At 38.5% G+C, this 27,956-nt stretch overlaps 2 protein-coding genes across 12 annotated transcripts; one reads left to right on the top strand and one right to left on the bottom strand.

The window, feature by feature from the left end:
- Nucleotides 1–700: 700 nt before the first annotated feature.
- Nucleotides 701–25,960, top strand: LOC107863584 (2-hydroxy-6-oxononadienedioate/2-hydroxy-6-oxononatrienedioate hydrolase). 11 transcript variants are annotated; one of them, XM_047408285.1, is made up of 9 exons: nt 1,022–1,160; nt 5,671–5,896; nt 6,027–6,156; nt 13,839–13,937; nt 19,519–20,005; nt 20,630–20,969; nt 24,762–24,860; nt 24,988–25,108; nt 25,540–25,960. In XM_047408285.1, the coding sequence occupies exons 3-9, from the start codon at nt 6,144–6,146 to the stop codon at nt 25,722–25,724; spliced, it is 1,344 nt and encodes a 447-aa protein (XP_047264241.1). In that variant the 5' UTR covers nt 1,022–1,160; nt 5,671–5,896; nt 6,027–6,143; the 3' UTR covers nt 25,725–25,960. The 11 variants fall into 11 exon arrangements, with proteins under 11 accessions (XP_016565062.1, XP_047264238.1, XP_016565060.2 ...); XM_047408283.1 differs by having other exon boundaries at nt 19,510–20,005; XM_047408288.1 differs by lacking the exon at nt 13,839–13,937.
- Nucleotides 25,961–25,971: 11 nt separating this feature from the next.
- Nucleotides 25,972–27,613, bottom strand: LOC107863585. Its single transcript, XM_016709578.2, has 2 exons — nt 26,843–27,613; nt 25,972–26,649 (listed from the first exon to the last, which is right to left on the bottom strand). The coding sequence occupies exons 1-2, from the start codon at nt 27,285–27,287 to the stop codon at nt 26,162–26,164; spliced, it is 933 nt and encodes a 310-aa protein (XP_016565064.1). The 5' UTR covers nt 27,288–27,613; the 3' UTR covers nt 25,972–26,161.
- Nucleotides 27,614–27,956: the final 343 nt, after the last annotated feature.

The following is a 27,956-nucleotide window of genomic DNA, read 5'->3' as shown; positions in this document are numbered from 1 at the left end:
TATCTTGTAAAGATGCTGACTTAGGGTGTGTTGGGTACGATGAAAAATGTTTTTTGAAAAATATTTTCTTATTTCGCCTTGTTTGGTTGTAATAAAATATTGAGAAATATTTTTCAAAATGACTCATTTTTCTCTATGAAAAATGACTTTCCTCGTGAGTCGGAAGTCATTTTTAAAAAATGATAGATGTGACTTTTATGTGACCACCCCCACCCCTCTTTGCCCACCCCAACAACACTCAAATTCACATTACTCAAAAAAATTACATTAATGAAAAACATTTTCACTGTGTTTTACTTCAATTTTTTACTGCTTGAAATAAAAAATAGTAAAGTCCAATTTTTTTTTTTTGTTTTCAATGTGTTGAATGTATTGTTATTTCTATGTGCATAAAGGAAAACTTACCTATGTTACTTTTGCTAATTGATATTCTATTTTGTCATTGTTATAGCTTGTTTCACACGATTGAATTAACTTGTCGTTCAATTATATTTCTATTAATTGTAATATTTTGACATTATGCTGACAAAATGTTGAAAAATATCTCCTATGCTTGCTAATTAATAGTTGCTTAAAGTTTAGTTACTTGTAATATCTTAGTATTCATATTTATATTATTTGCTATGCTTAAATCAGTTATTACAAATTATTGAGTTGCTAGAGATACTGATATCCTAGTTAACAGTTAATAGTATTTTTTAAAAATATTTTTTAATTCACCAACTAAATATTAGAAAATATATTCCTGAAAAATATTTTCTACACATCAATCAAGTACTATAAGATATTTTTCAAATTTTTTTTTTCACTCACCAGCAATAGTACTATCTTCCAGTAAATTCCATCCTCATAGTCTGACTGTACTTGGGCAGTGAGTGGTCAGCTGAATTTCTGTATTCCGTCAATTACCGGAAAAGCAGCTGACTTGAGATAGTGATCAATTGCTGGAGTGTGCATCGGAGGAGGAAAAGTAAATTACGACATGAATACTTGTCTGCTTCATCTGCTCTCTGCTTGTCTCGCTGCTCCTAAGTTGCAATTACAAATCAGGAGGAACCAATTAAACTTTCCTTCTATTTGGGAAAACCCCATTTTGAGATCTCTCCCGATGGTACCATCTGCATCTTCTTCTTCTTCTTTCCCACCTGCTGAATATCCAGGTAATAGCTATACTATCTTTTACCATTTTTAATTGCAGTTTATGTAGCTTTCAAGTCAGTGAAGTCGCTCAACTATAAACTAACACGAAGCATTCTTTTTTATCGTTCCCTGTTAGATTCTTGAATAAACTTTTCTTGAGTGTTGGATTTCTTCCATAAGTTCAGCTTTGTGCCTGTGTATTTTAAACCCAGCAATACATCTTGATTAAGCTTTTCCAAAGGGGTGACTCAAGGGTAAAGGATAGTAAAGTAAGTCCCAAAATTTTGAGGCCTTAAAAATTTTAATAATAAATTTTATGATTTCAACTTTAGTTAGAAATAATATTGAAGATTGTGAAATAATTTAAAAGAATTATTGAAATAAAAAAGAAATTAAAAAACTATTTGAATTTTAGAACTTTGAATTAAACAACTCAAACTTCATATTACTATTTAAAGTTTTAACAACAACATGTAAGTTAATGTATTGTAAACAAGTGGCTTGCATCTTATTAACTAGAGCTAATCTTTACTTTTAGTAATAATCATATTAATATGTGAAGTCAAAGGTTATGCGTCTTTTAAAAATATACACAAAAAAACAACTGACATGCAAAAACAAAAAAGACAACTCTAAATTATTACAGTATTATTTTGTATGTCTACAGAGTGGCAGTCGACAAGCGATAATTCTCACATCCAAAAGTTGAAGGTGGCGGAAATGAGGACTTTGTGGTGGATGTGTGGACATACAAAGAGTGATGAGGTTAGAAATGAGATTATTCAGAATAAGGTGGGAGTGACTTTGGTAGAGGAAAAAATGCGAGTTATGAGGTTGCGTTGGTTCGGGCATGAGATGAAAAGGGATGCGGATGCTTCAGTTCGGAGGTGTGAGAGGCTGGCTATGGATAGTTTTAATGGGGTGGAGGTAGGCCGAAGAAATATTAGAGGGAGGTGATTAGGAAGGACATGAGACAGTTACAGTTTACAGAAGACATCACCCTTAATAGGAAGTTGTGGAGGACGCAATTAGGGTAGAGGGCTAGTAGGTAGGAGTACATTTGTAGTAGTTGGAAAGAGTGCTCTATTTGTATTGATGCATGTAGTGTCTGGTAACCTCTTGTAGTCTTGTTCATGGTGTTTTGGTGATGTCTATGATTTCGTATAACAAGTTTATAATATTACTTTGTGGGTGTCTTGTTTTCTTTATCATCTAGCGGTGTGCCACCCCTTGTGTGTTGTTTGCTTTTATGCTTTTTGTTATATTTGTTATCCGTCCTGAGTTGGGTTTTATTGGAAACAATCTCTCTACTTTACCTGGGGTAATGGTATGGTCTCCGTACACTCTACCATCCCTAGACCTCACTTTGTGGGAATACACTAGGTATGTTGTTGTTGTTGATGTGCCTCTTATTAAAATTTGATTAGTCCCTAATTTTATTAAGACGCCCCTAATGTAAAGTACTAAAATATTATTTTTGGGTGTTGAAGAGATTGATTTTTCGGGGTAAATTTGCACATCAATTTCTCAATTTTTTTTGAAATAAGATTTAGGTATTTGAAAAGAGAAAGCAAGTAAGAAGAAAGAAGGTCTAACTTGATTCTTTGAAGTTTTTTTTCTGTCAGTCTTAACTTACTATGTTTTTGCTCAATCATTCGCAAGAGCGTGATTAAATACATGATCTACAGGAAATGGTAGTTAACTGAACACTCCTATTACTTTAGAAAATACAATGACTTGGGGAGATTTATAAGCATTGTGGCTATACTGGGAAAACGAAGGAGCGTGATTATTCTTTGAGGAAAACCCAACATGCAAATAAGTGAATAGCAGAATCAAAATCAAAGGAGTTCATACATCAGTGAACAGTAACCAACTGAGCAGATATGTGGTTGGAAAGTTTGAGGCATGACATCCAAGAAATACCTAAATGGTGGGTGAATGGGTATGGAGAAATGACACATTAAAACTCAAACAGTGGTACCCAAATGTCACATGTATGCTAAACAGATTACATCAGGTGGATATAAGTACATCTCCATAGTTTTCCAATGCTTATGGTCCCAAAACATTTTGAAAGAAATTGTAACATACTTGGTAGGTGACTTTGGCATTGGGAACTTAGTCTGAAAAATCGATAAGTATTAAAGCGAAAGATCTCTAAAAAGATCCTAAGATCCATCGACATGGAAGTTGAAGGAATTATAAACCACCTTTTTGGATGGAGACATAACCCATTATCAAAAACAGCATAGAGCAAGTCGCAAGAACATGGCGCAAAAAATAAAAAACTACAGTAAATTTTAAAATTGGCTATCGTGTGGACTTTGTTAAGAGGTTATCGGGTAAGAACATTAGAAATGGGGGCAAGAATTTTACCCATTAATTATTAACTCTTACAGGACCAATCACATGGGTTTTAATGTTTCAAATTTTGAACACCCAGTTCCATAGACCAGTCAACAATGCATATAAAATTCTTTGTTCTAGTAGTTAAAAGCATGCATGACTTCGGATAGGTGATAGGAAATTCAAAATTTGAATTATCAAGTTTTGTTAATGAGAAACCACATGTTGGGCATGCAACAACTAAACAACCATTTGTTCTTGAGGAGCCAAAGAGCTGTTACCCAACCCAGATGAATTTCATGCCCAATAATGACAATTTTAAGGGTGACGTACAGGAATAACCATTTTAATAGTAAAAATTTCATGGGTTAACCATTTTTGAATCTTATGTTAAAGTTTTATCTAGTGTTTGAACGGTCGAGCAGATAACTGCTTCTTTAAACTAAACATCAAAAGACATCTACCTTTTTCTTTGTTGCTTCTTCTTTCTTATAAAAACAAATGTCTTGTTCATTACAAACTTGACCCTCGCTTTTTCTTTTTTTATTCATCACTCACTCGAAGGGGAGCCTTGGAGCCATGTGACCTGGAAGTCACATGTTCAAACCTTGGAGATAGTCTCTGATAGAGATGCAAGCTGAGACTACGTACAATAGACCCTTTTGGTTAGGCCCTTCCTCGGACCCTGCGTATAGTGGGAGCTTTAGTGCACTGGGCAGCCTTTTTAAAAAAATAAATAAAAATTCATCACTCTCTTTTTCTTCCTCGTTACTCCATTTACATTCGCCTTTTCAAGGGCAATGAGTAATTTGTTACTCGAATTGTGCTTCTTTAGAGAAAGTTTGTAGTCAAGTCTCTTTTGACTGCAAACTCAACTGAAGAAGCACAATTCAATAATTCAAGAACAAAGTATCAGCCATCCTTGCAGGGAAGAAAATAATGGAGTAATGAGAGAGTGAAGAATGCAAAAAGAAAAGTGAGAGAGCTGAGTTTGTAATGAACAAGGTTTTTGTGTTTTTAGAAAAAGAAGCAATGACGGAAAGGGTAGAATGGTCTTTCGGCCTTTGATTTGAGAAGAAGTGGCTATTCTTGCCGAGCACTTGAAATACCGGATAAAACTTCAACACGGGCCCAAGTTGGCTGGCTCATGAAATACTCATTTTAATATGGACCTAAATCCAATCATTTGGGGGCAGTTGCAATGAAGTCATTTCGGAAACAGCCTTTCTACTTCATCAGAGGTAGAGGTATGGACTGCGTACATCTTACCCCCCCAGACCCCACTAAGTGGGAATACACTGGGTTTTTTGTTGTTGTTGTTGTTGTTGCAATGAAGTCATTTCAGAAGATATTACTAATTCACTTGTGGATCTTGACCATTTTGCCATCAAAGTCGCAACAAACAACAAGGTCAATAAATATGAGTTAGTGCTTTTGGTGGTGCAAGAGATAATCGGCTAATTTATTCCATAGCTCGTAATGCAATGGCAATCATCTGTTCAATGAATCAAAGGAACGAGGTTGCAATTACAAGGGAAGAGTCCATTCTAGTGCAAGATTTTGGAGCAGATTTATTCAGGGGAATTTTTTTATAGAAGATTTAGAAGAGCTTCAAAGAGAGCAAGCAGAAATGGAGGCTTCTTTGTAGGTTCATAAAAATGTAGTCTCTCTGAGAAGGCAGTATGCTATTGAATTCCAGGGCCACAAACACAATACCTTTACACTGTTCATGAAGACTGGTTAGAGAAGAGTCAGGAACAAAGAATTCTTTAGGGCATTCCAGGAAGCAGCAAACCAAGAAAGAACAATGAAACAATATCGGTTATATAGGGTAATTAAACAGTCAGTCAAAAAAAAAGAACTAAAATGTTGGTATTGGTAAATAAATGGAAAGCTAATGCTTATTGCTTTCAATAAACAAAAGTGGATAAGGAGGTTAGATCATTCGTGTGGTACATTTTGGATGACAGATTGTTAACCTTTGGGTGGTTAGAAGCTAATGGTTATAAAAGAGAGTGTGTGTATGGGGGGGGGGGGGGGGTATTCTTATGATGTGGAATAATAGATATCGGTAGGGGATAATACTATCTATGAAGTCTTTAGCATCACCATCAAATTTCAAGTTATCTCACAAATTTTTTCTTGTCATCGAACTGGTGTTTATGCACCTTCAACACGAAGACTGAAAGGAAGTAGCTGTGGTGGGAACTTGCTGCTTTAGGGGACTATGTGAGAGGCCATGGGTGCTAGATGAGATTTCAACACCACCAGATTAGTGGCTGAAAAGAAGAATAGTTCAAGAATCACATGCTTGATGAAGGATTTTTCAGACTACATAGAGAAATTGAAATTGATTGATCTGCTTCCAGCAGGGGGAAATGCACAGGGTTCAGAGGTATTAATCAAGGTGGTATTCTAGAACTGATAGTTTGTTATTCTCCTCCATGTTTGATGAAAAATTTAGAATGATAAAACTGGAGATTATGCCTAGGATAATTAGTAAAAGAATTTTATTATATTACTCTTTGAATTAACAGGTTCTGTTTTGAACGTTTCTCTCACTATTTCTCACCTAACGTTTCTCTCACTAATGTTCACTCAATCAACGTTCATTCAACCAACGTCTAACGGGCGATGCCAACGATGATGTACATATGCCGACAACAGGTAAGGTCCTCTCTCCCTAGCTTCTCTCTCTCCTCCCAGATCTCCCCATCCCCGTCTCTACCCCCATTCTCTCTCTTTTCTTCTCTGCCCTCCTCCCATAGACACTATTATCGCCGGCGGGCTTAGGTTTTCCGTTGGCTCGACTCGACTCAACTCTGGCGACGGGTAAAGGTGCATCGTTGGTCGGAGCAGGTTGGTTCGACGACCCAGTTCCGGCAAGTTCCAGAGGACACTTCGGCATCATTCCAGCGATGCACCGGCGGGCTTGTCCGACGACCCATTTTTGGCACCCAATTTCGACAACAAAATTGCCGGAATCACTAGCAGCACATAGGAGTATCCCGGTGACATCTAAACCATTGACTTTTATCTACTGCTTACTATTTAGTTTCTTTGATGTTTAAATCACTACATACTGTGTTGATTTCTTTATACTATTCTGCTCTTGTTTTCCGTTTGTTGTTGCTTTACTATTTCTTGTTTTCCTGTTCTGCGAGGTTAAGTGGTGATTGGTTGCTTGGCTTAGTGGTGGTGATTGTTGTGTTTGTTGCGTTTGTTTTAGCTGCTAGGATGATTAGGGTACTTTGTGTGCGCCTACTCTTACTTTTTCCAGCCCGTTGCTTTCGGTACGTCGGTTTGGGGCTTTGTTTTGGTTGAGTAGTGGCTGGAGGGGTTGATGGTGGAATAGGGTCTGGGAGGGGGTGAGGAGGGTAGGGCTGGGGTGGGTTCGGGGTATAGGTCAGGCGCTAAGGCGGGTTTGGGGAAGGGTGTTAGAAGAAGGCGTGAGGAGATAGAAGATAGGTTGAGGGTAGGGTCTTGGAACATTGGAACCCTACATGGTAAGTCCGTAGAGCTGGTGAAGATTCTTAAGAAGAAGAGGATTAATATTGCGTGTGTGATGGAGACTAGGTGGGTAGGATCTAAGGCTAGGAATGTGGATGGGTACAAGCTGTGGTATTCGGGGAGTGTGAGGCATTGGAATGGAGTGGGCGTCTTAGTGGATGAGGAGCTTAGAGGGCAAGTGGTGGAGGTTATGAGGGTCAGTGATAGGCTGATGAAGATTAAGTTGGTTATTGGGGGTTTTGCGTTGCATGTGTGTAGTGTGTATGCGCCGCAGGTGGGCTTGGAGGAGGAGGTGAAAGCGAGTTTTTGGGAGGAGTTGGACGAGGTGGTGAGGAGCGTGCCTAGTTCAGAGAAGATTGTCATAGCAGGGGAGTTCAATGGCCACATTGAGGTCTTATCGGGAGGATATGACGATGTGCATGGAGGTTTTGGTTTCAGTGATAGAAATGGTGAGGGAGCTGCTCTGTTGGATTTTGCGAGGGCCTTTGGGCTGGTGATAGTGAATTTGAGTTTTCCGAAGGAGGATCACCTGATTACCTTCCACAGCGCGATAGCCAAGACCCAGATTAGATTGAATTTTTGCTGCTTAAGAAGGGGGATAGGGGGCTATGTAAGGATTGTAAAGTCATTCTGAGTGAGCATCTTTCGACCCAGCATAGGCTTCTAATCAAGAAGTGCAAGAAGAGATGGGTCGGGGAGGGTCAACCTAGAATTAAGTGGGGCTACTTGATGCCAGTTAATGCTTTGGAGATAGGGGAAAAGGTGGCGGAAAAGGGGGTGTGGGAGAGTATGGGGGGACGTGGATACTATGCGGGATAGGGCTGCCAGCGACAGCACGGAGACTGCCAGAGAAGTGTTGGGTGTTTCAAGGGGTTGGGCAGGACGGCATAAGGGGGATTGTTGGTGGAATGAGGACGTGAAGAAGAAAGTGGAGATTAAGAAGGAGGTGTATGTTAAGTTAATTGAGAGTAAAGATGAGGAGGAGAAAAGGGTGAATAGGGAGGCTTATAAAGTAGCCAGGAAGGAGGCTAAATTAGCAGTTACGGCTGCTAAGTCGGTAGCGTTCGAGAACTTGTATGCGGGGTCAGAGGTGAAAGATGGGGAAATGAGGTTGTACAGACTTGCTAAAGCTAGGGAGCGGAAGGGCCGGGACCTCGATCAAGTGAAGTGCATTAAGGGGGAGGATGATAGTGTTTTGGTGGAGGAGGTTCACATTAAGAAGAGATGGCAGGAGTACTTTCATAGACTTTTGAACGAGGAGGGAGGCAAAGGCATTGTGTTGGGGGAGCTGGAGCACTCGGAGGAGAGTCGTGATTTCAGATACTGTAGGCGTTTTAAGGTTGAGGAGGTCAAAAAGGTTATTCGTAGGATGAGAAGGGGTAGGGCCACGGGGCCCGATGAGATTCCGGTGGATTTTTGAAAGTATGCTGGTGAGGCTGGTTTAAGGTGGTTGACAAATTTATTTAACGGCATTTTCAAGACTGCGAGAATGCCTGAGGCCTGGAGATGGAGTACAATGATTTCGTTATAAAAACAAGGGTGACATTCAGAGCTGCAACAACTATATAGGTATTAAGCTGTTGAGTCATACTATGAAGTTTTGGGAGAGAGTGATCGAGCAAAGGTTGAGGAGGGTTGTGTCTATTTCGGAGAATCAGTTTGGATTTATGCTTAGTCGCTGAATGACTGAGGCAATGCACCTGGTGAGGAGATTAGTGGAGCAGTATAGAGAAAGGAAGAAAGATTTACACATGGTGTTCATCGACCTAGAAAAGGCATATGATAAAGTCCTGAGGGAGGTTCTTTGGAGGTGCTTGGAGGTGAGAGGGGTCCCGGTGGCGTATATTAAAGCTATTAAGGACATGTACGATGGAGGGAAGATCCGGGTGGGAACGGTGGGGGGAGACTTAGAGCAGTTTTCGGTCGAGACCAGGTTGCATCAGGGATCGACTCTTAGTCTGTTCCTTTTTGCATTGGTGATGAATGTGTTGACGCGGAGCATTCAAGGCGAGGTGCCTTGGTATATGTTATTTGCGGATGATGTGGTGCTGATTGATGAGACGCGAGAGGGTGTGAATGACAAATTGGAGGTTTGGAGGCCAACCCTTGAGTCTAAGGGGTTTAGGTTGAGTAGGTCCAAAACTGAGTATTTGGAATGTAAGTTTAGTGACTTGAGACAGGAGGACGAAGGGGTGGTGAGGTTGGACTCCCAAGATGTCTGTAAGACGGACAGTTTTAAGTATCTTGGGTCTACGATTCAAGGGAATGGTGAGATTGATGAGGATGTCTCTAAACGTATTGGAGCAGGGTGGATGAAGTAAAGGTTAGCCTCGGGAGTGTTGTGTGATAAGAAGGTGCCCCTTAAGCTTAAAGGCAAATTCTATAGAGTGGCAGTCCGTCCGGCCATGTTGTATGGTGCGGAGTGTTGACCAGTCAAGCACTCGCACATCCAAAAATTGAAGGTGGCAGAAATGAGAATGTTGCGTTGGATGTGTGAGCTTATTAGAGGTGACAGAGTAAGAAATGAGACTATTCGGGAGAAGGTGGGAGTGGCTTCAGTGGAAGACAAATTGCAGGAAGAAAGACTGTGATGGTTTAGGCATGTGATGAGGAGGAGTGTGGATGCCCCAGTCTGGAGGTGTGAGAGACTTGCTTTGGATGGCTTCAGGAGGGGTTGAGGTAGGTCGAAGAAATACTGGAAAGAGGTGATTAGACATGGCATGGAGCAGCTCCAGCTGACTGAGGACATGACCCTAGATAGGATGGTGTGGAGATCGCGGATAACGGTAGAAGGCTAATGCGGCTGTATGGGTTGTAGCTTGCAGTCTGGAGAGTCTTGTGTAGCCGGGTTAGTAAGCCTAGGTCCGTGTTCATAGGGTCCTGGTTATGGGAGTGTAGGTTATTACTAGGTGGGTGCACTAGGTCTTATGTCTTAGTACCTATTTTCTTATTCCGTGTCGCCCTTATGTCTCGTATTTCATATTTCTCTGATGTCTATTTTATTATTTCTTATTCCTGATTTTCTATTATGTTTTCCATCCCTTTTACTGTTCTCTACTTTGAGCGGGGGTCTATCGGAAATAACCTCTCTACTTCCTCGGAGGTAGCGGTATGGACTGCGTACATCTTACCCTCCCCAGACCCCACTCTTATGGGGAATACACTGGGTATGTTGTTGTTTCATTACAGTTGTTATGGTGGTGAGTGGGAGAAATCAGGACATTACTTTCAAAGTCAAGAATTGGCGGATGTAGGTGGAATGATTTTCTGACAAAGTAAAGAATTGGTGGTCAAACTTTCAGGTTATCAGATTTCATTTATAAAAAAAGTGTCAGTTATTAAAAAGGGAAGCTGAACTAAACTTATTTTGGTGTTTGGAACGCAGGAATATGAACTATGAGGAAAAACAATACAAGAGGAGGAATGAGATGATAGGGCTTGTTTAAAAATGGAGTTGAAGGATATTACCAAATATGAACTTGCTTGGAGAGAAATATCACGGTTATTAACAGAAGTACCAAACTCTTTCCTACAATGGCAAATGCTTACAAGATGCAATCATAATTGGGAAATTACGGGTTGATGGGAATCACGGAAGATCATGAGGAGATTAAAAAAAAATTTTGCATTTCTACCAGAACTAATTTTCAGATGGAGAGAATTAGACATTAGGTATAATATGGGCACCCACAAGTAATCTCGAGGGAAGAATTATGGCTTCAACCTTTTGGAGAAGAAATGCTAGAAATTATCAAGCAATGTGCAAGTGATAAAGCTCCAGGTCCGGATAGGTTCTCTATGGATTTCCATCAAAATTGCTGGTTGATTATCGAAGAGGATATCATGAAGGCTCTGGATTTCTTGCACTGATAGGAAAAGTTCGAAAATTTTTTCAACACCACTTTTACTGCTTTAATTCCTAAAAGAACAATATTGTGGAATTGAGAGGTGATAACGGACAAAATACGAAAATAAAACACAAAGTACGGAAATCGAAAGATAAGAAATAAAATAATAGATAGATAGACACAAGAAGAGGAATGTAAGCAAATCAATGGTATATTAAACTAGTGATCCTCAAATAATATCTTACAATGAGCACCTAACTCTTACGAAAACCCCGAGTGACATTAATTACTCGCAACCAATGTATCACACAATTCAACAAGCTTCCAACAAGCTCTCATAAACACTAGCAAGTGTGTCACTCATATCATTCATCAACTAACCTTATTCTAAGAGAAGACTAACTATTTATAGTCAAGGCCATTTATTACAATTGGGCTCAAGTGATCCTAAATGCTAAATGGGATCAAAAGTGACCCAAAAGCCAAATACTCAAGACAATGGGCCCGAGACAATGTCAAAGCTATCATCCAAATACGATGTTGCTCAATGGCCCCATGGATTGTATCAACGGATATAACTCCTCTCGTACACCAAGCTATTCTCCAAACACGTACTTGCTTCCCTAGGATGATCAAGTCTTGGATCCTTAGGTGTGTCCTTGAAGCATAGATCTCAAAAGAGTGGAGCCGATTCGGCCTGTATTATCCTCTTTTTCTTGAAATTGATTCGACGTCGAATCCAACTCTTTAGCGACTTGTCGTCACACTTTCCAAGTTTGGAATCCTGTGGTAAGAACAACGTTAGTCCATTAAGGTCATTTTCATAAGGCACTCTCCTTGAATCTTCATTTGGAATTGTTTGTTTATGAACCTGCACAAATGAAGGAGTGATACTAGGTAAAATGCTAGTATCGTGGTTAGAGGGTTGCAAAGGCCTAATATTGAATTGTCTTTGTCAAATTGGATTTAGAGTGGTTGTACAACAGTTTATGGAACTTGTTTCAAATTTGGTAGGTTTGAGGGAGTTTGGACATGGGGTCGAGGAGTAGGATAAGAGGCTTTTAAATGTTCCCCAATGTTTGTCATCCTACTATCTATACTTTCCATTCTACAATCCATGTTTGAGAACCTCTCATTCATGTGTGACAATCCCCTAGTCATTTGTTTCACATCTTGTCACATCCCTAGGAGGGCCTCCAAGATGGTATCAACGGTTGCTCCACCCATAGTCCTTAGTACACTTGAGAGAAGGGATGAAGCAAATATAAACGACTCATTTAAGAGTAAAAGGACTTGACTCAAAGAAGTTAAGAAGAAAGAAATGATTAAAAATACAAAGAAAAAAGCAAGAAAGAAAAATGGACTCAATGAACCAATTATAATTAGCGTTTAGAATCAAGAAATGAGTTTAAGAATCAAGAAATGGGATTAGTATGATTGAACCTGAGTGAAAAGCAATTTTAAAGTGTCTAACATACGTTTGATGAGCTGTGGCCGCAGGTGTGCATATACCCTCGCCGGTGCCACTTTGCAAGCCAAGGCAGGGCCTTGCTGGAGTGACCTGCGTGAGCAGATAAGGCGCGGACGGGGAGCAAGTGTGTAACGCCTTGGGGTTTTTGGGTCCTTGGAATTCCTGGGATTTTGCACTTACTGTCCTGGTTACACTTTTTTCAGCTTTTAAGTTAAGGACATCCTGGACATTTTCCCTTTTACCCAAATTGAAATCCACGTCTTATAACCTCATCAGGGTGTCATTAGCACTTAGAAACAAATCAAGTAACTTCTTAAACACTCCAAAAGGCTCTCTAAACTCCCTTAGGCAAGTCAAGCTAGGGTTTCATCATGTTGGTTATCTAAGGACTCAAGGGTCGATTTCTCTCCAAATTTCTTGGTGTTTAAGGCACGTTACTCTCCCCTCATTGTTAATTTTGTAAAAGCTTGTGTTTTAAAGTATTGTTCATGAGATGTTTATGTTGGTTTTAAAACAAAGGTTGGGGGTTTGAATGCTTGTTGTTGAATAGTGTTTTCCTATGATTTATATATGTTAATCATGCTTTAAATATGGTTTTGAACTTGTGGGTGCATGGTTATAACGAATGAACTAGGGAATTGTGATTTTCCCTAACTTGCGACTTTTGAAGTGGTTATGACCCCAACCCTATAGTGTGAAATTGGTTTTGAGTTATGAGAAATGTGGGAATTTGTAAAATTGAACTAGTCGTGAACTATTGCATGATATAAAGAGGTATTTGAAACACAATGATCTGATTTAATGAACAAAGGGAGTCGGTATCTCTACCTTGTATTAATGAACAAAGGGAGTTGTTTTCCCCAAGTTAACGGAAAGTTGTTTTGGGATGTTCTTGTTACCTTACAAGTGTGTAGTTGGTATGACAATACCAACAATGTATGTCGTAATGTGAAATGTGGTTCATGAACGAGATTGTGTGATAAATGTTTTAATTGGGCTCTAATAAGGGTTGTGTAGCTGAGTTGTGAAAGTGGAGGTCCGGGCGATTGACATTGGAAACTGCATTTGCCGACGTGGGGGTCAAAGTGCCCAGGGAGGTTCGAGTCCTTATAAATCATTACATGATTGAGTGCTTAATTCATCTTAGTATTTGGTTAGGAGGTTCGAGTCCCCCGTGCATATATATGAGATTATTCTCCAGCTTGTGTGACTACACGCACTGGGCCCGACCAGGGGATGAGAGCTGGGGCCTATATAGCCCGAGGGTACATGTTATGATAGTTGAGCTACACAATCCAGGCTAAAATTTTGAAACGCATGTTAAGCCTTGTTCCCTATCCCGACATGATGTATATATATATGTATGTATATACATACATACATACATGTATATACATATATATATAGAGAGAAAAGACATCTTTTTCCCCCCGAACTTGTCCTCCAAACTCACTTTAGCACTTAAACTTAACTTTCATTTATTTACCTCCCTTAACATCTTTGAAGTGAATTATTTTCAGCCCTCAAAACTGAATACCGCTCTCACAACGGAGAGTGTGTTACACTTGCTTACACATCAATGCCACGTCAATGCCACGTTGGAGCCACGTCATTGCCACGTAAGAAATTACTATCTTTTTTTTAAAAAATTAATCCCTTCCACATTATTTTTATATATTTTTTTGAAAAAAAATAACAAATATATATATTATTTTATTTATATAAATATATATATTTATTTATATTTATACATACATATTTATATATATTAAATAAAAAGTGCACCGCACCCCCCACCCCCATTTTCTTTCTTCTTCACACCCCCACCTCATCTTGCCCACCCCGCCCCTCTTTACGTCCTCCCCCAACACCAGCTCTCCTCCTCTGTCAAACCCACCCTACCTCCATTATTTTCTAATTTTCCTTCGTTAACCTCCCACCCCACCTTTAATTTCAATTTTCCTCCACCCCTATCCCTCATTTTTCTTTTTCTTCAAATCACCCACCCCCGCTCCTGCCCCCTCCATTTCTTTCTCTTCTTCCAGCCAACCCCCATCCCAACCTCCAATTTATTTTTTCCCTTTTCCTTAATTAACACCATTAGAGAACAATCACAAAAATATCAGATTAAAATTTTTCCTCCATTAAACACCATCTCAACCTTCAATCAAACTTTCTCAAGTTTTCAACCACCAAATTCACCCTTGAAGATGTAAACATAAATAAAGAATAGAGAAGAAACAATGAACTTTAAAAATAAAAGTTACGAAAATTTCTTTCAATTTTGTTATTCTTCGAACTGAATTAATGAAGCAATTAGTCTTTAATTTCTTCGCTGGAGAATGTATTAATGGAGAAAAATGAAAAAAAAAAATAGAGGAGATTGTTGTTGGAGGATGTGTTTGAGGTTGTTAATGGAAAAATTAATTGTTGTAGAAAATGAGTGTTGTTGTTTGTTGATGTATTGGAGAATAAAATGGTGTGGGTGTGGGGTGTAGGTGTGTGGGGTGGGGATGAGAGGTTAAGGGGGGTGGGGGTATTGAAGAAGAAAGGAGTATTTTCTTATATATATATATATATATATACATATATATATGTAAAATAAGTGGGAAAAGAAGAAGAAAAATCTGAAACGCGCCCTTTTTTTTCTCTAAATGCCACGTCAGCATTAGAGGGGAAAATAATTCACTTTAAAGATGTTAAGAGGGTAAATAAACGAAAGTTAAGTTTAAGTGCTAAAGTGAGTTTGGAGGACAAGTTCAGGAGGGATTTTTCTCATATATATACATACATCTATATACATATGTTTATGCATTTGATTATATATAGACTTAAGTCATTGAAGGGGAGCCTTGGAGTAACTGGTAAAGTTGCTGCCATGTGACCAAGAGGTTACGGGTTCAAGCCTTGGAAACAGCCTCTGCAGAAATGTAAGGTAAGGCTGCGTACGATACACCCTTGTGGTGGGGCCCTTCTCCGGACACCGCGCATAGCGGTAGCTTTAGTGCACTGGGCTGCCCCTATAAACTTAAGTCATCGACATACTCTCAAACTTGTTTCGAAAATTTACTTAGGCTCCTCAACTAAGGCCTGTACCTATCAGGCCCCTAACCTTCCCGAATTTTGATTCAATCAAGCATTTTTTGCCTAATCAGCAATAGGCATAGAGTGTGTGTAATACGCTCGCCTGACATGGCAAAATTAACCAATTAAAAAAAACACGTGGCAAAAAAAAATTATACGTGGAATTTCTGATTTTTTCTATTTTTCTATTTAATTATCTATTTAATAATAATTTTTTAATTAAAAAAAAGAAAAAAACACCCCTACCCTCCAATAGTCATCGCCAGATACCTATATTAAATTTACATATGTTTATGCATTTGTACATACATGTATATACATATATATATATATGTATATACATAGGCTTAAGTCATCGGAAGACACTTAAAGTTGTCCTGAAAATTCACTTAGACCCCTCAACTAAGGCTTGTACCGATCAAACACCTCAAGTGCTAAAATTGATATCTATCAGGCACAAAATACTGATTTGGCAAGGAGAATGTGTTAAACTCTCCTTGGGCACGTGAATAGTAGTTAGAATAATATTTTACTTTTTTTTAATTAAAAAATTTATATTTAAATTATTTTATTAATATAATTTTTAATTATCCTAATATTTTAATTTTTTTTTTAAAAAAAGGAAAAGCCCCTCCCCCTAAGTCATCATCTTCTTCATAACCCCCCATTCCTCATTGTCTTCAACCCCCCACCCTCCCCGTAGCCGTCGCAACTTTCCCCACTCCTTTAGCCGTCTTTTTTTCCATTTAATGTTTTCAAATCCGTTGCCGGAACCCATAAACCATTGCCGAAAATTAGAGAATAATCAACAACAACAACAAATCCAGTGTATTCCCACCAAGGGGGGTCTGGAGAGGGTAGAGTGTACGCAGTCCATACCGCTACCTCCAGAGAAGTAGAGAGGCTGTTTCCGATAGACCCCCGGCTCAAGATAAAGAAAAGTAGACCAAAGCGTAATTAAATAAGAAGCAAGATGGATGACATAACATGACAAGGAATAAGACACATAAAAATAGAAGTCAGAGCAATAAGAAATAAAATAAATAAGCACAATAGGAGAAAGAGACCCACGCCCGCCTGACCGGGCTCCTATCTTTGGACCCTATCCTAGGTTTACTAGCCCGACTCAACCTGAGCTCTTCTAACTACTTACTAAATCCACGCACACAACCTAGCCTTCTACCCTTATCTGCGACCTCCACACCTTCCTATCTAGGGTCATGTCCTTAGTAAGCAGAAGATGCTCCATATCATGTCTAATCACTTCCCTCTAATACTTCTTCGGCCTACCTCTCCTTCTTCTGAAGCCATCTAACGCTAACCTCTCGCACCTACGAACTGGGGTATCCGCGTCCCTCCTCATCACTTGCCCAAACTATCTCAACCTTCCTTCATGCATCTTATCCTCCAACAAAGCCACTCCGACCTTGTCCCGAATGGTCACATTCCTGACTCTATCCCCTCTAGTAAGTCCACACATCCAACGCAACATTCTCATTTCCGCTACCTTTTTTTTTTGAATGCGGGAGTTCTTGACTGACCAACACTCTGCTTCATGTAGCATAGCAGGACGGACTGTCGCTCTGTAGAATTTACCTTTATTAGTGGCACCTGCTTGTCATACAACACTCCCAAGGCGAGCCTCCATTTCATCCAACCAGCTCCAATACGGTTAGAGACATCCTCATCAATCTTACCATTCCCTTGAATCATAGACCTAAGATACCTAAAACTATCCCTCTTTCGGATCTCCTGGGAATCCAACCTTACCACGACATCATCCTCCTGCCTCACCTCACTAAACTTACATTCCATATATTCGTCTTGGACCTACTCAACCTGAACCCCTTAGATTCAAGGGTTTGCCTCCAAACCTCCAATTTTTCATTCACACCCGCCCGCGTCTCATCAATCAGCACTACATCGTCAGCGAACAACATACACCACGGCACCTCCCCTTGAATACTCCGTGTCAACACGTCTATCACCAACGCAAATAGGAACGGACTAAGAGTCGAACCCTAGTGCATAATCAATATACTTATGCAGAGGAACGGACTAAGAGAATAATCAATATACTTAATTTTTTGCAGATTTTTTGAAGTATAAAATCAGGAAAATCATTTATGGGTTCATGTAATAGAACAATTTTAGAATTTTGGAGTTGATTTTCCGGCAAGTCTCGCCAGAAAATGTCTACTGTGTTGCTGCTCTCGTGTGTGTGTGTGAACTGTGAAGGACGACGACTGTGTGTGTATGTGTGAACTCTGTGTGTGTGAGCCCTTTTGCACTCTCTCCTAGGATATTTCCTTTCCCTTTGGGATATTCCTTTGTACCAACACCCAAACACTTTTCTCTTTCTTCTTTTGTGGATCAAACACACCTTTTTTGAATAATCTTCTCTTTCAAGACTTGAACATCATCAATGACCCTTAAAATAGACTCGGAATTCGATGAAATTTGAAAATCCAAGTTCCTTCAACCCATGCAAATTTAAGCTCAAAAGCTCAACCAATAATTTTAGATTTTAGAACCCTTTTTCAATTTTCTTCAAATCAAGCTTCAACATTGGTAGAATCTTCGATTTAGCTCCGATTAAGCTCAAATTTGAGATTGACTCAAATAGTGCTAGGAAACAAGAGACTAGCACTAGAAGTTCAAGAAAATACCAAAATCAATAACTCAAAATTTGGGCTAAACCCAAAAACGTGAACATTAATTTTTTTTGTGTGATTTTTTTCTTTCTTCAATAACAAACCCAAGATTGAATTCGTGGGAACGAATCCAAACTCCGCTCTGATACCAAATGATAACAGACAAAGTACGAAAACGAAACACAAAGTACGGAAATCGAAAGATAAGAAACAAAGAGTAGATAGATGGACACAAGAAGAGGAAAGTAAGCAAATCAATGGTATATTAAACCAATGATCCTCAAACAATATCCGACGACGAACACCTAACTCTTATGAAGACCCCGAGTGACATTAATCACTCGCAACCAACATTTCACACAATTCAACAAGCTCCCAACAAGCTCTCATAAACACTCGCAACTGTATCACTCATTATCATTCATCAACTAGCCTCATTCTAAGCGAAGACTAGCTATTTATAGCCAAGGCTATTTATTACAATTGAGCCAAAAAGTGATCCTAAATGCTAAATGGGACCAAAAGTGACCCAAAAGCCAAATACTCAAGACAATGCTCCAAGCTATCATCCAAACACAATGTTGCTCAATAGCCCCATGGATTGTATCAATGGATATTGATCCTCTCGTACACCAAGCTATCCTCCAAACACGTACTTGCTTCCCTAGGATGATCAAGTCTTGGATCCTTAAGTGTTGTCCTTGAAGCATAGATCTCAAAAAAGTGGAACCGATTCTCCTTGTATCAAGAGGAGGCTAAATCGATTTTTGAGTTGTTAGAATCACTGCAGGCCTAGTCAGCGGTATACTTCTATTAGATGTATTTTTATTATTATTTTCTTTTGTACAATCATTAGTGCTGATTCTTATTATAAAATATTTTACCTTCAAAAAAAAAAAGATTTTGGTATTTGAAACCTAAGTTGCTCGGACTCTCCAAATATGTTGCCGCACCCATGTCGGATCCTCCAAAAATACACTATTTTTGGAGGATCCGACACACACCCATGGACATTTTTGAAGAGTTCGAGCAACATAGTTTGAAACTACATACAAGTATAATTTGTAATTTTTATTTGGTTAAAAATAATTTGAGAAAAGCTGTAGTCAAAGAAAAACTATGGTAGTTCTGAAATAGTATTAGCACCAATCTTTTTGGGGCTGAGAGAATATAATATGAAATGAATGCTCAGTAGTGCAAATAACTATTCTGCAGTTGGATGTTTGTTTACCAATTTATTCCTCCTGAGAAGCCAACCAAAAAAAAAAAAGTAATAGTTAAAACTTAAAAGTCCTGTCAGTTATTAGAGGCTTAGCAAATATGAATAAGTAACGCCAAAGGGGGACATATTTGAGCTCAATAAGATTCTTTTGGCATTTAGAAGCAGCTGAGAAAAATTGATAAAGCTTGGGATTCTTCTTTCTTTCATCTCCTATTTTCTTATTTTTACAAGTTAATCCAGAAATATTACCTGGGACAAGGTCAAAGAGGAAAAGGCAGATAGCAGGGGTAGATCAGGAAGAATTACAAGATCCAGCTATTCTAGCAGATCCTGATAGTTGTTTTTGTGAGTTCAAAGGAGTACAAATACACCATAAGATATATGATGCAGAATCAGTTGCTACAAACTTGTCAGAAGAAGGAACTAGTTCTCAACCTCCTTATGCTAATAAAAGAGTGAATTTTCCAATGATTTTATTGCATGGGTTTGGTGCCTCTATTTATTCATGGATTCGAGCTATGAAGCCATTGGCACAAATCACTGGGAATAAAGTTCTAGCCTTTGACAGACCCGCCTTTGGGTTGACGGCAAGGCTGAATCATGTCAACCATTCATCTCAGGGAAGTGAAGACACCAGACCTTTTAATCCATACTCCATGTTATTCTCTGTGTTGGCCACTCTATACTTCATTGACTTCTTAGCAGCTCAGAAGGCAATCCTGGTGGGGTAAGTTCTATTCAAGTCTACTTTTGATCTTTCTCTGGATGACAAATCTGAATCTAAATTTTCCGTTATGAACATGTTATGGATTTATATATTTTGGCTTATCCAAAAAAAAGGATGTGAATTCATTTAGCTTGAAATTATTGCAGTGAAATAGCATTCTTATAGTTATTCATTAGTTTCACGATGACAAGACAATGATCCTTCTGCTACCCCTAAAATAAAGAAGTGTGAAAGAACGGGAATGGTGAAAATACAGTTTGACGAAAATCACATGTGTGTTTCCAAATGAATAACTGGCCTACTCTAGGATGAACATTTAGGTTAGAATTTAATGGTGGTTATATTCAGTCATTATATACATTACCTCTCTCTCTCTCTTCTATATTTAAAATAATCTGTAACTTTGTTACTCCTGAATTGACTGATTAGATTTCTATTCCTAATAATTTACTGCAAACAGTAGAAAGTAAATTATTTGGTCAAGACGAAGTACAGATGTAATTCCAATGAAAGGATAATGTGCTTCAACTTGTCCTTTGGTTGTAGTATTGCCCTCCTTTCCTTTGTTCTTCCTATTTGATTTATCAAAGACGAGACTTTTATTGGTAACTAATGAGATACCAGACACTCAGCTGGTTCCATTGTAGCAGTTGAAGCATATTTTGAAGCACCTGAGCGAGTTGCTGCCCTGATACTTGTTGCCCCTGCAATTCTAGCACCCCTAAATTCAGGGCCTGTAGTGAAGGACAATCCAAGTGGAAAAAGTAACCAGTCTGAAGGCGAGGACTTGGAAGTGAACTGTAAAGAGAATTGGTTTACCACTATTTTCAGCATTTTGTCAAAGTTATCCCAATATATTGGACAAACAATAACGCGTTTGGTGAAAGGGATGGGAGACATGATAACCTCTATATACAAGAAAGCTTTATCTGCATTCTTGCGTTCTGCCATCGGTATTATGTTGGTATGTCCTCTATTTTGGATCATCTAATCTATTTATTGAACCTAACTTTTCAGTGCAGCCTTATGAAATTGAAATTAGGTCTATACTAAATTAGTTTCCAATTTTTGAAAATTGTTTTTTGAGTGAGAAATCCTGCCTGCCATTTTCTTGAAAAAAGTCAAACAAGAAGGTACAAATGAGTTATGGGTGCCGTGCAAGTCCATGGAGAGACATAACCAGCTAATTTTGGCTTAGCAGCTCTATTACTGCTTTGATCTTTCTGACATTTTATTTGAGGATAAATTTGAGATATTATGTTATTAGAATAGATGGAAGAAGTCTTATTAGTTCTTGTTAGTTGATACGCGAGTGAAAATACGAAGATGGGAACACACAAAATACGGAAACACAAACACAAATGAAACGAAAATAATGAAAGAGTAAAGGATAGAAAATAGACACAAGAGAAGGAACGTAGGCAAACCGCAATATACTAAATTGAGGCCCTCAAATGTAATCCAACTACAAGCACCTAAATCTTACGAAAACCGAGAGGGACATTGAACCCTCACAACCAACGTTTCTCAACAATCAATAAAGCTCCCAACAAGCTTCAATAAACACTCTCAAGTGTAAACTCATTCAAAATCATCTTAGCCTAAAATAAAGAGAAGACTACCTATTTATAGCCTAGGCTATATATTGCAATTGGGCCCAAAGGTGACCTTAAATGCTAATTGGGCCCAAAAGTGACCTAAAAGCTAAATACTCAAGACTATGGGCCCAAAAGTGACCCAAAAGCCCTAATAGCCACATGTTGGCACATATGCTCTTCCTTTGCTTTGTTGGACCTCATAAACTCCATGCTATCTTCCAAACACGTTGTTGTCCAACACTCCTTTGGATGATATCATCAAATGTAACTTCCCAAGCTATCCTCCAATCACGTATTTGCTTCCCTGGAACGACCAAGTCTTAGATCCTTAGGTTCGGTCCTTGAAGCATAGATCTCAAAAGAAGGAGCCAATTCAGCTTGTATCATCCTCCCTTTATTGAATATGATTCGTCCTCGAATCCAACTTTTTTATCGACTTGTCGTCGTACTTTCCAAGTTTGGAATCCTTTGGTAAGAACTTTGTTAGTCCTTCACGCTCATTTTCATAAGGGACTCTCCTTGCATCTTTCTTTGAGATTGTTCGCTCATGAACCCGCACAAATGAAGGAGTGATACTAGGTTAAATGCTAGTATCTTGGTTAGTGAGTAACAAAGGCTTAATGTTGGAATTGTCTTAGTCCAACTGGATTTGGAGTGGTCGGATAACAATTTGTGGAACTTGTTTAGTATTTGGTAGGTTTGAGGGAGTTTGGACATGGGGTCGAGGAGTAGGATAATAGGCTTTTAAATGTTACCGAAGGTTTGCCAACCTACCATCAATGTTTTCCAATCGACAATCGATGATTGACAACTTCTCATTTATGTGTGACAATCCCCTAGTCATTTGTTTCACATCTTGTCGCAAATCCATGGCCTCCACTAAGGTTCAAAGGTTGCACCACCCATGGTTCTTATTATATGAGAGAAAAAAAGATGAAGAAACTATGGATGACTCATTAAAAGTAAAAAAAGACTTGACTCAACGAAATTGACGAAGAAAGAAACACTAAAATACACAAAGAAAAGAATAAAAAGGAAAATGGACTCAAGGACTAATTAATCAACTAATAGATCAATTATTAGTTGTTAATTAATGTTTAAGAATCAAAAGATGAAGTTAAGATCAAGAAATGAAGAAGTTAGATGGTTGAAACCTTACAAAGAAGTGAGTTGGATGGCTTGTTGTGCATTGGAACACGCTGAAGCGGATGTGCGCAGACCTAGCGCACATGGGGCGCACCACCAACACAAGAGCTACTGCTTTGGGCTGCCTTTGACCTGCTTTAGCAGGTCAGGCGCACCTCCAAAGCATCCCCAAGGCAGATCAGCCGAACCAGCAAGTACAATGGGCAAAAATGCCCTTTATGGTCCCCTTTTGTCCTCTTCCTTTAGAATATTCCTTTGGATCTTCAAAGGTGCTTTTGTACTCACACTTTCGTACACCTTTTCTTTCTCTTTCTTGGACCAAACACCCATTTTTTTGCTGAAAATTCATCATGAAGATATGAATCTTGCCAAGAACATCAAGAACACAAAATTTTCAACTCTTTAACCCTTGCTTGTAATGCGATAAAATTTTGAATCCAAGAACTTTTCAACCTTATAAACACATTTCAGACATCATTATGCTCAAATTCTTAATCAAATTTTCCAGATTTCAAAACCCACTTTCAATTTCTTCAAACTCAAGCTTTCAACAATGGTAGATCCTCTGATTTAGCTCCGATTAAGCTCAAATTTGCTATTTAGACTCTAATAGTGTTAGGAAACAAGAATCTAACAATAGAGACACAAGAAAACACCAAAATCCAAAATTCAAAATTTGACCTAAGACCGAAAACCTGAATTGTCAACTTTTTTTGTGATTTTTCGTTTTTTCAAGACAACTAGACCCAAGATTGACTTCGTGGGAACGAAATCAAGCTCGACTCTGATACCAAATGATACACGAGTGAAAATACGAAGATGGAAACTCACAAAATACGAAACACAAGTACAAATGAAACAAAGGAAATGAAAATAATGAAAGGGTAAAGGATAGAAAATAGACACAAGAGAAGGAACGTAGGAAAACCACAATATACAAAATTGATGCCCTCAAACGTAATCCAACTACAAGCACCTAAATCTTACGAAGACCGAGAGACATTGAACCCTCACAACCAACGTTTCTCAACAATCAATAAAACTCCCAACAAGCTTCAATAAATACTCTAAAGTGTAAACTCATTCAAAGTTATCTTACCCTAAAATAAAGAGAAGACTACCTATTTATAGTCTAGGCTATTTATTACACTTAGGTTCAAAAGTGAAGTGACCCAAAAGCCAAATACTCAAGACTGTGGGCCCAAAAGCCCAAATAGCCACATGTTGACACTTATGCTCTTCCTTTGTTTCATTGGACCTCGTAAACTCCACGCTATCTTCCAAACACGATGTTGTCCAACACTCCTTGGGATGATATCATCAAATGTAGTTCCTTCCCAAGCTATCTTCCAATCACATATTTGCTTCCCTAGAACGACCAAGTCTTTGATCCTTAGGTGTGGTCCTTGAAGCATAGATCTCAAAAGAGTGGAGTCAATTCGACTTGTATCATTAGTCATATGCAACAAACGCAAAATGTGGAAATTACTTTATCACTTTTACTTTTTAAGTGAATATGCCACTAAGTAGTGTGCCTAGCAGCTATATTTATATTTATTAATAACAACAACAACAACAACAACAAACCCAGTGTATTCCCATATTTATATTTATTAATAATAAGAATAAATAAAATCCTCACCAAAGAGAAGTACATATAAGCGGAGCTAGGCCTTACCTTAGTAATCCTAATGAGGTAACTGTCCTCCACTAATTAACAAGCGTGTGAAAATAGGAACTTGAAAGAATGATAATACTTATGTAATGAAAAAAATATAAAAATCAAGAAGAAAATTGAGTCATCATCCTCAAACCTCCTTTTACAGATGAAAGAATTAACAAAGAAGAATGGCCCAGGTCGAATAATTTCCCGGGGTTGAGACTTGTCTTCCTCTTCAAATCTGTGCGTCCAAAATCACTTGATAGTTCATCACTTCTTGAAAAAATACTTGATCTCCGCTCCACTGAACTTGATTAAAACCGGTACAAAAATGACTACCATTTCCTTTCAGGTAAGAATGATAATTGATAAGTTTGGCTTAGCTGCTGTTAGGAATGCTTGGTATGATCCTAAACAAGTTGATGATCATGTCTTGCAAGGCTATACAAAGGTACAACTAGTTATTCCTGACCTGAGGATAGCTCGATTTTTTTCTTTTGGGCTTGTATTTGATTTCTCAGGTATCCAACCTGGTTTTACTGTGTATTGTTGTCATCTCTACTCTTTAATATCTGCAGCCTCTCAGAGTGAAAGATTGGGATAGGGCTCTGGTGGAGTATACCGTGGCTATGCTTACAGATTCTGCATCTGCATCAAAACCACCACTATCGAAGAGACTGAGAAAAATCTTATGTCCCGGTTAGAAAATCATCTATGTGGCTGCAAATTGAATTGATAATTAAAATTATAATGCTGTGCACCCCTCCCCCGGTTCTTTTTGTTTGATATATATATATATTTTGAAACTATTAATAGAAACGTAAGCAAGATATCAAGTGAATATTAAGTACTAAAAAACAATTTTGCCATATGACCAACTTCTCTTGGTTACCAAATAACCTTTGATTACACCTTTCTTTCCTAGGCTACTCCCCTATATTGGAAAAAATGTGTCATATGAGCTTTCGTTCTGTCATATTCTTTTTACATTCTTGGATTTGTTATAATGCTATGTTTTAAGAAACATATTATCATAAAGTTGCATGTTAAACAATAGACCCCAGTTACACAGTAAACACACAAACTTCCTAATGCTGGTTTTTCTTTTCTATTTGCAAATTGAGGTTCAGTTCTGATTATCACTGGTGATAGCGATCGGCTTGTTCCACCATGGAACTCTGAAAGACTTTCACGTGCCATTCCTGGATCTTGTCTTGAAATAATCAAGAAGTGTGGCCACTTGCCCCATGAAGAGAAGGTGGACGAATTTGTATCCATTGTTGACAGATTCCTTGAAAGGGCTTTTGGGGTGTAAAAAGAGTCTCTTCTGCAACCAGCAACTTCAGATAATACTTCGTCTGGTTCAACTTGGCAGGACATCTATTGGTGAGCATTAAGTTCGAGACTGGAACTGCCTACTTAAGTTCATATATAGGAAAACGCGAAGCGCTTTGTCAATTATACTCTATCCTATAAATACCTATCAATGCATTCCATAATACAAAGTACGTAGTGTATAGTTGCTTAAGTAAACATTGGATTCTTTGATCACCCTTGAGCCCTTGACAAAGTTCTTCAACGTAATATAACACACCATGCATCTTGTAAAATCTTCAGTTTATTACAGAGAAGCTGAAATCTCAGTTGTTTCACAAGAAGCCCGAAACTTGGGGATACAAACTGAAACTTCTAATGCAGTTCTTTTGTGATAGTCTCATTGCATGCATTGTAATTCAATAAATGGTAACATCTTCAAAAAGGGGGATCAAGGGATATGGTGAGCGAGGGATCCTGCAAACCACGAGGCAGATCAAAACCAGACATGAAATCATCTCCAAATATCATAGCACCGGCTGCTAATGCCCCTGCACCTACTCCCATTCCAAAACCAAGTTTTGCATTACGTGCTGCTGAAGTTCCAGGCTGTGGCATGTTTAAGTAACTAGGCGGCATGTTGTCTGTTCTTGGGAGGAAAGTTGGAATATAACCAACATTAGCAGGTGGAGGTGGTGGAGGAGTATGCGGTGGCTGATAGCTTGGTCCCACTGCATGTGGATCGGAATAATTTGTAGGATATGGCTCTGGATGTGCATGTTGGCGATATGGCTGTGGTTGGTTCTCTGGCATTTGAGACGGGGTTAAAGATTGTGGCTGTGGGTATGCTGATGCAAGTTTACATCCATTAGCCAGTGCCAAGTTGAAGCCACTGCTGTTATCCGCAAGCTTAAATCCCTCATCACCTAGTTTTAAACCATATGTCATCAAATTGGAAAATACTCGAGTCAAAATTTGTGAGAGTACTGGTTCTTGGTCCAGAGTATTATCTGAATCAATATAAACTAGTGTCTTTTCTTTGAGGATCTTTTTCATAGAAGATGAATAACCAAATAAATCATTGAGCCTAGAGGAACAAACGGCAACGTATGTTTGTACCTGGTTGTGAACTGGGTTCTTCCTTTTCTTCTGAAATTCTGATAGAAACATCAACAAATCCCTGAGGTTTATTCGAGTTCTTTTTCCGCAATTGAAAGCTCCCGACTTCTTCAGTTGGCTTTGAAACCTCAGAGTTCTTATTGTACTTGTCCAGAAATTCTTTCAAAACCACAGTAGCTGTTCCCATGAGTTTTTCTTTAAGAAAAATGGGCTCTCTACTGTAAACTTCAACATGGAGGGCCAAATCCTGGAGAGAAGTATCAACCAACATTGAGAATTTGGTTTTCCAAACAGGATTTGCATTGCCTGAAGAATCAATCTTGGAACAGTACTTCTTGTTTGGATCAATCCATCCAACAGCATACCATTGAAGCTTCCACAAAGCTGATGTTCGCTGGAGTCCCCTGGCGGAAATCAGGCAGACTTCAATCCAGATTTTACCCATTTCAGGAAAAGGATTTCTGTTTGATTGATACAAATGGTGATAGAATTTGTGCCCTTCAAAGGTTCCTTCCTTGATAAAAGTGATGAGACAAAGGTGTAAAGCTGTTTTGCATCATATTAGACTCCTACCTTGCTTTTGTGCAAAGGAAATCACTTTATATTATCAAAGTTCTGTTACAAGTTATCGATGTACCTTTTCTCCCCATATTATGACTCACAAGTCTATCAGTGGGGGACCGGAATCAGAACAATAGTCAAAAGTTTGCAACATGACAGTGTTGAAAAATGAACTCAGGGTCCATGAGAAAGTAATTTATTTAACTCGCGATCAAACTGAGCTACGATATGGATAAGTGACTTAAATAAATTATTCTTTTAATAAGTTATCAAAATAAACTTTACGAAACATTTTATCACGTTTTACACAAATTTTTTAATGGAGCCTACCGATAAACAGTTTAAAAAAAAAAAAGCACTACACTGTAGTAAAAATTATGCTTTATAATTCGGAATTAATAGTTTTGTTTTATAAAATAAATAAATAAATAAAATATAAAACGATAGATAAAATTACGCTTTGTAATTCATAATAAAAAATTTCATTTTATATTGGTTTTGCTGCTACTATCCAATCCTAGACTAAAGCCCGTTTGAATAGGCTGGAAAAAAA

This window comes from Capsicum annuum, chromosome 3 (assembly GCF_002878395.1).
Source record: "Capsicum annuum cultivar UCD-10X-F1 chromosome 3, UCD10Xv1.1, whole genome shotgun sequence".
NCBI lineage: Eukaryota > Viridiplantae > Streptophyta > Magnoliopsida > Solanales > Solanaceae > Capsicum > Capsicum annuum.
This window is presented reverse-complemented; position numbering and strand designations above follow the sequence as displayed.

Bases quoted from the DNA above. Each gene is read 5' to 3' on its own strand.
- LOC107863584 (XM_016709573.2), top strand. From the start codon at position 983: ATGAATACTTGTCTGCTTCATCTGCTCTCTGCTTGTCTCGCTGCTCCT. The intron at 1,161-13,838 runs GTAATAGCTATA...AATTATTTTCAG, and splicing joins CCCACCTGCTGAATATCCAG to CCCTCAAAACTGAATACCGC. The intron at 24,861-24,987 runs GTACAACTAGTT...TAATATCTGCAG, and splicing joins TCTTGCAAGGCTATACAAAG to CCTCTCAGAGTGAAAGATTG.
- LOC107863585 (XM_016709578.2), bottom strand. From the start codon at position 27,287: ATGGGTAAAATCTGGATTGAAGTCTGCCTGATTTCCGCCAGGGGACTC. The intron at 26,650-26,842 runs GTACAAACATAC...GTTTAAAACTAG, and splicing joins AGAACCCAGTTCACAACCAG to GTGATGAGGGATTTAAGCTT.